Here is a 9695-nt window from a genome sequence, read left to right on the forward strand (position 1 = left end):
TATCTTTTCTAATATAAAACACAATGCAGTGTACTTTTGTGGCTGGAATTCTTTGACTGAAAATGGAAGAAAGTTGGCCCACATTGTACACATATACAAACGTTTCCATCCAACGTAATCGACACATTCATCATACAAGTGAAGCAGTCGTCCTTCCTAGAAGCGCTTAAAGTAAATAATACGATACCAGAAAGACAGTCCCAGGACTAAGTTTGCTGGACAGTCTTTAGATGACGTCACGTTGCAGGCCGCTGTCAGGATTAGTGTAGTTCTTTGACTACCAATAAATGCAGAGGAAACAAGGTTACTGCAGTTGTGCCACGTCACCAGAATTACAGCTACAACATCTCCATGTATTCGACGACAGAGTGAAGGGTCATAAGTTTATTTGTGGTCCCACTGGGAGAAGTACGAAATCCACATTCTTTTGATGATACTATTAACACGAATTGAACTAATTTGGAATTATTGGATCTTTATGGTTTTCAATTTTCTAAAAAGTGTTGGGTGCCCTTTAGCTGCTGAATATTGCAATATTACAAATTGCTCATAAAAACAAGTGCTTTGCTAAACGAGAGAAGTAGATGAGCTTATATTTGCAGAGTAAACCGACATTAATACAATATCCAATTATCCCAAATTAGTTCCAATCGTGTTCATTATGAAAGATGTAATATTTCCAATAAAGACATGTATTTTCTGTCACACAGCCCGTCTATGACCCCTGCCTCCTCTCCTCTTTATAACACTCTAATTGCAACCTCGGATCACTTGACCTATAAAATTGCCTAAACACCTACCGTATTGAACTTAAAAGGGATTAAATCAATCAACATTTCGTGATATACTAATGACCCGAAAGAAAGTGATCTAGTGGTTGCAATTAATGGGCCAACTAAAGCCAGAGGAGACGCCGACCGTTGATAGAAACACATGGAGGGCTGTGATAGAAATATCACAAAGGATGTATGGATTTCGGACTTCTCAATGCGGTATTTCCTGGAACAATAGACAATTCACATTTGCTCAGTCTGCTCCTGAGTTAATTAATAACGTTAAAACAACAGACTAAAATAAGTGTTCTTGCTTCATCGTGTGATTACGAATAAAGATGTTTGCATCGCTTCTTTGACTTTGAGTCACCAAATAGACCATACACGCGGAGATATTACAGCTTTAATCATGGCATAAACCTTGCCAATTCTTTTGGGAAACAAGGCGCCTGCATGCGCTACAGTGAAGAACAGTAGGGCTTCGTTCTACATTATGAAACGTCCTACTTATTGATTATATATTGATCATTAAAATAATTTCTGTACGTGAGTGCTTGAAGAGCTACAGCGCTGTCGTGGTTTCGCGCTCAATGGTCTTTGCTCCTTCTCCGTTTTGCGTCAATTCTGTTTTTTGTTTCTTCTGTTGTCTTCTGATGAGCAAGAAATAGGAGAAACCCAGGACAAGACCGCTGAGCATAATTACGGCGCTCGCTGCGTAAAAAGAGTAATGGTAACTCCCCGTGTAATCTCGAAGATAACCTGTAAGAAAATGCGAGTACAAACGCTGAGTGTTACCGTTGCAGGTATGAATATTAAATCATTGCTCGCCTGCTGCAAGCACGGACGTAAAAAGAATGCGGTAATATTTCATTTTTATTTTGATTGAAAGATAGTCATTTATTAGGTATACATAAGTCTACAACGTCACTTCGTTTCAATTGAAAGCGGACCTCAAGAGAATCTTGCCGACAGTTTCAGAAAGATGTTACTCTCGACATTGTGAATTTGAAAATTTTAGGTTGGCAGAAACACAAGCGAATGAAATTACCCTTGCATGCTTACCTGATAGTGGGGCGCCAATTAACTGTCCGATACTGCCGAACATCATGTGCCATCCGATGGCAGTCATGAAAACTGCATCGTCTACGATCTGTCGGACGGCGACGTTGCTCTGGGAGGAGTAGCCACCCCTCTGAAAGCCAAGCAAGATGAGGAGAGCTATGATTGCCGGTACGGATGAAGCCAACGGGAAGAGCGCAATAGTCACGCCGTGCAGCAGCATCATGAATGCCATGAACGAGACTCCCTTCAAATGGAAACAACTTATTAGAAGTCCCCAGAATGGTCCACCTATGATGAGACCAAGCCCATAAAAGGACAGCAACGACGCGGTTTTTTGGTTTGATAGCAGTGTCTCCCTTAGATGTGGGGCTAAGTGTACCGTCGAAATAATTTGCCCAATGGAGAAAATGAAGAAGCAAATCGTGTACACATCGAACATGAAGTTTGTTTGAAAGATGCTACAATCCATGAATGTGCCGAGTTTTCTCAGTGGAGCACAATGTTGTGAAGTTTTCGTTGTGATCTTGAGCGAGACTTGGTCTGATTCAGTTTGATTTCCACCGACGCCATCATCCACGCTATTTGCCGTTTCAACGAGCTGCGGTTCTTGTGTATGATCTTCCCTGTCATGAAAAGCCTTCCGCTTCTTTGCTTTTGGCGGCATTACAAGTACGGCTGCGCTGAACAAGAGGTGAGCAGAAGCTCCGGAGAAGACAACGAGGGCGCCCCTCCACCAGTAGGTGTCGATCCACAGTTGAATCAATGAAGGCAACGACATTGAGCCGACACCAATGCCTGTGAAAGCAAGTCCGCTCGCCAATGGATGCCTTTTCCTGAAGTGCACAGCAAGGAATGAGATCGACACAGGAATCAGTATACCATATCCAAGACCTAGGTAGAATGGTGAAATCAGAATTATTATGAAGAAAAGCAAACTTTCCAACTACCTCTGAATCACATGCTGGAAAGTGTGGATCTTGTTCATTAACATTACACTGCGCTGGTATTAGTCATTCAAGCGATTGTACTCTCAAGCATCTGAGTACAAAACATAGACTTTTTATTTTTTGTTACTCCTTTACTCGATCTGATGGGAGTCTTTACAGAGATGTCAAACATCGCGTCACAGCGCATGTAAAATGACCTGCCTCACAACTGTACGGTAAGACAGCCAACCACGCAGTTGAAAGATAGCACTGTACTTGATAATATTTGCCAGTCTGTGAGCATGGTTCAGGTATAGTATGTAATAGATACATTTTTTTCGATCAAAGACACGGTGGAAACATGTGATCTCAAAATCTTAATGTGAAATCCATAACATCAGTGTTCTCAGATTTTTTGTAGGTCACGAAAATGTAATGCATTACTCTCACTTCCTTTTCTGAATTGTCTTTAAAATGCAGAAACACGCATGTATCTTCATGAAATCTTGTGCTTGGTCGTGTTAAGTAGACATTAATCTTTTTCATCACTGATTTCTTCAGAATGTAATTAAACTTAAACCACTACAGGTGCTTTTTATTTCTTTGACCAGGTCTCTTGCCCCTAAACTTACCATTTAAAAATCCCAGTGTGATGATAATCTGCCATAGCTGTGAAGAAAACGAGCTCAGGAAGATCGACACGACAGACAAAGCTGCACCAACTGTCACCACTTTCCGTGGACCAAACTTTTTAGCAAAGGCGGAAGAAACGGGACCTGTCGAGACACGGAAGTGGTTAAAATGAATAACATCGGGTGTGATGCAAAGCTGTGATTTATGTAAAGTATCCTCATCAAAAATTCAAAATCAGTGACTAAAATGTGTCACGGAAATTGTACCATGAAACTCTGTAATCATGTTTTATTTCTTGGCACGTATTTTACTGAAGTTCGACTTCAAATATGTTTTCGTTGAAAATCTACAGGACCATGCACGCACAGCGTACTAGACCTACATCAGTTGGTTTGAGAGTGTATGGATATATCCCAGGATATATTTTATGGCTCTTTTAAACCTTTAAAGAAGAAGCAATGAGTATTTTGTCGTGACAGTCAGTAACACAAGAAAAATAATCAAGAATTCTTGGAATAAGGGATAGGACAATAGTGGCCACAATCCTAGCATGCAATGGGCACTTTTGGACAGATATATTTATGTCCCATGACGGATTGGAAGACGTTTCAACAATGACATCACGCATAGTTACAATTATAACACGCCACGTGCTCATTCCGTGTAGCGATTCGCCAGAATACGTCACGTGACGAGAAAATAGATACGTCTAGTCTGGTTCCCTGACCCATTTCCCGGTAGAGGGCGTGGGGAAATATAGGGTCAGGTACCGGCAAATGTAAACATGGACGCTATTGGGTTAAAATAAAACAAGCTGTGATTGGATGAATGTAACACTTGTAACTTTTTCTCATGTTTCTTGGGTTTCGCACTTTCAGGCTCACTTGACACCAACTTCTTATTTGTACCACAAAGCCGTGGAGGTAGAAAGAAAGACTTTTTACCTCCATGATTTAGCCACTGTGATTTAGCACACCTCTTGATACTTTTAGAACGTCGACATGATGCCTGGCATTTTTCACGAAATTCGGACACCATTCTATCCATCGAAATCAATCGTCATTCACAGTTCCAACAAAGTTTGCTTTCAATTAGCTGTGATATCGCAGCAGTACTTGTGGCGTGTATCGAACGTGCTCGGGTCATTGGGTCACGCCACAGTCGGCGATGACCTCAATGACCCTAGCGCGTTCGATACACGCCACAAGTACTGCTGCGATATCACAGCCAGCCTTCAATCACCTCTATTTTCCCGTACTTCTGGATTAATCCTTTCAGTTAGTTTCCCGTCTCGTGTGCCAATGTTTTTGGTTCGGATACCAGTGTTCGAACATAATTCTGATCCAGTCGAATTTTGACCGGCGTTTTCATGGTAGCAGCCATATTTGTTGTAGCATGTTCTGTCAGGTGACAAACCTCCGCCATCTTGAACAAAATTCTGTTCAAGATGGCTACCCGGTACCTGACCCTATATTTCCCCACGCCCTCTACCGGGGAAATGGGTCAGGGAACCAGACTAATACGTCTAGTCCCCACCGGATCGAAAAAGTGACGTCAGAGGGTATTTTTTGAAAAGCTATTTCCCTAGGGAAATAGTTCTGACCAAATTTGGAAAAGTGCCCGGTCACGTGACCGTCACGGGCGGAGTGTCGCCTGCAGCTTTGCAACAATGGCGGGTGACTGGAACGTGATGTGCGTCCGGGATAGGTGACGACACATTCTCTAAAACAGATTTTCCAACATTTTCCAACATTCCAACAGCGTATAGGAACTTGAACAGCTCATCGACGGAAAAGATTAAAGTGCAACTAAGGATGTCGCTAGGTATGCTTAGAATATTTTTTGAATGAAAGTGGTACCACGTACAACTGAAACCGCTGTGGAAACATCGCCCAGTAAACTTGTCACAAAAGATTGTTGCAGTGCAAAATATCAAAACACATTAAAAACTATATAACAATACAACATGAGCATGTGGTGTGTTATAAAACACCTATAGCCTGGTCTTTATTCGGGCTATAGCGCTCGTCTATTACCCCTCGTGGCCGTGTGTTACCAGAAACACATCGCTATACCCCTCGGCCAACGGCCTCGGGGAATAGCGATGTGTTTCTGGTAACACACGGCCCCTCGGGGTAATAGACGGGCGCTATAGCCCTCATGACCAGGCAATAGGTGTTTATTATAACACGCCACATGCTCATTCCGTGTCGCGATTCGCCAGAATACGTCACGTGACGAGAAAATAGATACGTCTAGTCCCCACCGGATCGAAAAAAGTGACGTCAGAGGGTATTTTTTGAAAAGCTATTTCCCTAGGGAAATAGTTCTGACCAAATTTGGAAAAGTGCCCGGTCACGTGACCGTCACGGGCGGAGTGTCGTCTGCAGCTTTGCAACAATGGCGGGTGACTGGAACGTGATGTGCGTCCGGGATAGGTGACGACACATTCTCTAAAACAGATTTTCCAACATTTTCCAACATTCCAACAGCGTAGGAACTTGAACAGCTCATCGACGGAAAAGATTAAAGTGCAACTAAGGATGTCGCTAGGTAGGCCCCTATGCTTCGAATATTTTTTGAAAGAAAGTAGTACCACGTACAACTGAAACCGCTGTACATCGCTCAGTAAACTTGTCACAATGGATTGTTGCGGTGCAAAATATCAAAACACATTAAAAACTATATAACAATACAACATGAGCATGTGGTGTGTTATAAAACACCTATAGCCTGGTCTTTATTCGGGCTATAGCGCTCGTCTATTACCCCTCGTGGCCGTGTGTTACCAGAAACACATCGCTATACCCTCGGCCTACGGCCTCGGGGAATAGCGATGTGTTTCTGGTAACACACGGCCTTCGGGGTAATAGACGGGCGCTATAGCCCTCATGACCAGGCATAGGTGTTTATTACTTGCCCTGAACTATTTAGAATTTTCCCAAGATGCTAAGTGATTTGAACAAGTGTAGTTGTTGAACGTCATTTACTGAAACCGCAATCCAGGTGATAGAGCAAAGGTGATGTGACGGTTAACGGAGTTTAAGTGCATTTTTCAGTTTTTGGCATCTTCCATTGAGCGTCATAGCCGGCCACTGCAAACACAGTGTATTTTAACAGCTCTGCTGGCAGCATTCTTCGCAATTATAATCCTTCACTTCCACTGCCGGTTTTCCGGAGGGTGGACTTCTTGATAGGCAGAAGAGCCCTAACGCCAATGCAGCGAACGTACGCACCGGCATGGTTCAAGTACCAGTATATATTATAAAGGTATAGGCCTAAATCGCTCGTTAGCATGCTGACATTATTTATTATTTTATCTCTAAAATGGATGCAAGGCTTCAAAAGATAACACTATAAGCAAGTTGCAACGATTAGAGAATGGCAAATTGTTTGTGTGTGTGTTTTCTTTGATGATCATGCAGACGATGAATCTTCATGCAAGAAGTCATTCATAAACGATTGTACATTTTCTTACTCGTGACACGAGTTAATAGTGTAAAGTTCGCAGTTCCTGAAACAAAATGAAACAGCATATCGAGGAGACCTGCTCTAAGACCGCTTTACACACTCAAATTTTCGTCATTTGAATCGACTCTCGGCGCGCACATTGATTACAATGTCACAAACAGACACCAAGGAATGAAATGCTGGTATTGGTCAGAGGAGCAAACATACATACATACATACATACATACATACATACATACATACATACATACATACATACATACATACATACATACATACATACGTACGTACGTATGTACAAACAGACAGACAGACAGACAGACAGACAGACAGACAGAGCACATAGAGTACCAAGATATAGATTCTGGGCATTCTTCTTATCACTGTATCAGATAAAGCTCCAAATGTCATTCACCTATGGCGAAAAGGAGGCTAAAATGAATGAACAGGGTCGTTATTGTATACCTAAAAATAGACTATTCCAAAGCTGTCTGCGATACAGCCCTAAGGGAACAAGCACTATTAATAGCCGGGGGGAGAGAAAATGTGGGCATGCAAACACACAGGGTGCTCAAGGCCAAGGGGAAGCCATGAAAATTTCAGAGTACCATAATGGGTCTCCAACTTTTCACTCGATGCGAATCATACCGGTGAGTCACTCTGAACAGGACAGAAAACAAATCCTTCATAAACCAGTTTTCTGAGGCTATCCAATGAAACATCTGTGTTGATCAATGACTGGTGATCATTTACAGGTTGTGCTTATGATCACTGTAATGCTGACTGTCAAAGTATGGAAATGAGAAATTCCAAAATCAAATTCCTAGTACACAATTACCCTTACAAAAAAAACATGATTACTATATTCTAGAGAAGTACATCCATATCAGTTTTCAAAGACAATTGAATACATACGTATATCTAGTGTTACTTGGAGGCAACACACCATGGACTGCCATATACAGTGAATGACACTTTTACGTGAAATTCAGTGATCACTTGCGCTTGAAACCATCATACTCTTGTACGCGTAGATTTATGTTATATATATATATATCACAGAAACTTACATATTATTTGTGTCTGTGTCTGTGTGTATGTGTGTGTGTGTTTTGGCGGGGCACTAAATTGTTTTCTTGCCGATGGGGGGGGGGCGGCTCTGAATATTTTGGCTAACGTCGCCCCCCCCGCCGTTAATAATGCTCGTTCCCTAATATAGCAGAGTTACACTGATCACTCACGCTTTATGGTGGGTAATTCCACAGACGATGTATGAGCCAATATTTGTAATTACTTACCTGTTTCACCGATTTCATCAAGCTTGCATCTGTATTAAGAATTACAATATACTAGTAACAAACTTGTCACCTACACATATTTTCTCAATATTGCGTTTTCAAAAACCTGATAATCGTGAAGCCCAACTATAATTGTGTTTCATAATATTTTTACATAAAATACAGGTGTTTAAATGTTTGGAGATAACACGTATTAACATGGCCAATGTTACAATGATATATTCAGACATCGCGTATATTTCGGGTTTTTATCGCTGCCACTGTGTAACAGTTGCAACGCAAGAGATGTCTATATCAACCCTCGCCGCCATTTCATCCTGTACATAGTTGAACTCAGCTTAGGAACTTACCAATCATCCATGACAAACTTGCAGCTAAAGACAGGACCCATGACGTTTTTCCGGCGCCTTCTTTGAAATGTTCCACGAAAGAAACGAAGAAAATACCCAGAGCCACGTTTGTGCCCCTTATAAAATACAGAGCTGTGAATAAACCGATGACTGATAACCAGCCCCAAAGACCGCCTTCTACGACCGCGTCCGCTTCGTGTTTCTGTCGAATAGCCATGGTTTTTTCCTACGCTTCGTCAGACTTCCAAAATCTTGATTCGTAAGCTTATTGAACTGCACAACATGGATAGGAGTTGAGTGTGGAGAACAACGGTAAGATGTTACCATGTAGATCAAACTGATACGGATATATGTCTGCCTCAAAGTGATATAAGGCTGCGTTCACAAATTATGGTTGGGGGGGGGGGGCTGGATGAGTCGCTATTGAAATCTTACTTTTTCACATCCCTCTCAATACCCAATAATAAATCCCCCGACTATCATATAGCCACATATTTATAAGGGATGTACGCACAGAAAAAATAAACATGTATTGGGCTGTTATTTTTGCACATGTTTGACACTACTCTGATTTGACGCACACGTAGATATTCTGTAGTGGTTATAGAAATGTTATCAGCAGTTTTTAGGGCCATATTCCTAAGATGACGTCTTAAATTAATTCATTAGTGGATTGCTTGGATTGATCAGTCTAAGCCGACTGGATATAATCCAAATCTTGGTCTTGTCAATAGAAACCCGCTGAAGAGCTCCTAAAATGATGATCATGGTAGAGTATGCATATTGTAAATTCCTGGCTACACTTTGCCAAATAGTGAAAACTGAGCATGGTGATATACCGAAGATTTTTTTTCACAAAAATTATAGACATATATAATCTTATATAAGTTTTACAAAACTGGAAATAACTAGAAGGTTAATAAATTCCATCAAATAAAACTTTTAATCTCTGAAATTAGGGCGTAATAATTGCATGTTGGTGAAAAATAATTTATAAATTTTCATTTTAATTAGAATTTTTACTGTTCAAAGTTTTACTTTGTGTTACTGTACGATCAGAATGTGAACATTCATTCACTGAATGAACTTGAAATGAATGGTTTTATACATTAATTTTAAGTAATTTTTGTGAAAAACAGTGACTTTTTCATCATGGGTTCGTAGAAAACTCACCATCTCTGA

At 41.1% G+C, this 9695-nt stretch overlaps 1 protein-coding gene across 1 annotated transcript; it reads right to left on the reverse strand.

The window, feature by feature from the left end:
- Nucleotides 1-369: 369 nt before the first annotated feature.
- LOC139121831 (monocarboxylate transporter 13-like) lies at nt 370-8869 on the reverse strand. The gene is made up of 4 exons (XM_070687044.1): nt 8514-8869; nt 3394-3537; nt 1836-2726; nt 370-1532 (listed from the first exon to the last, which is right to left on the reverse strand). The coding sequence occupies exons 1-4, from the start codon at nt 8728-8730 to the stop codon at nt 1336-1338; spliced, it is 1449 nt and encodes a 482-aa protein (XP_070543145.1). The 5' UTR covers nt 8731-8869; the 3' UTR covers nt 370-1335.
- Nucleotides 8870-9695: the final 826 nt, after the last annotated feature.

This window comes from Ptychodera flava, chromosome 21, assembly GCF_041260155.1.
Source record: "Ptychodera flava strain L36383 chromosome 21, AS_Pfla_20210202, whole genome shotgun sequence".
In the NCBI taxonomy this organism is placed as follows: Eukaryota; Metazoa; Hemichordata; class Enteropneusta; family Ptychoderidae; genus Ptychodera; species Ptychodera flava.

What these genes read in the sequence shown, in the direction of transcription:
- LOC139121831 (XM_070687044.1), bottom strand. Translation starts at nt 8,730, where the DNA reads ATGGCTATTCGACAGAAACACGAAGCGGACGCGGTCGTAGAAGGCGGT. An exon ending in CACACTGGGATTTTTAAATG is followed by an intron (nt 2,727 to 3,393) that starts GTAAGTTTAGGG and finishes CATTCTACCTAG; the next exon opens with GTCTTGGATATGGTATACTG. An exon ending in AATTGGCGCCCCACTATCAG is followed by an intron (nt 1,533 to 1,835) that starts GTAAGCATGCAA and finishes ATTTTCTTACAG; the next exon opens with GTTATCTTCGAGATTACACG.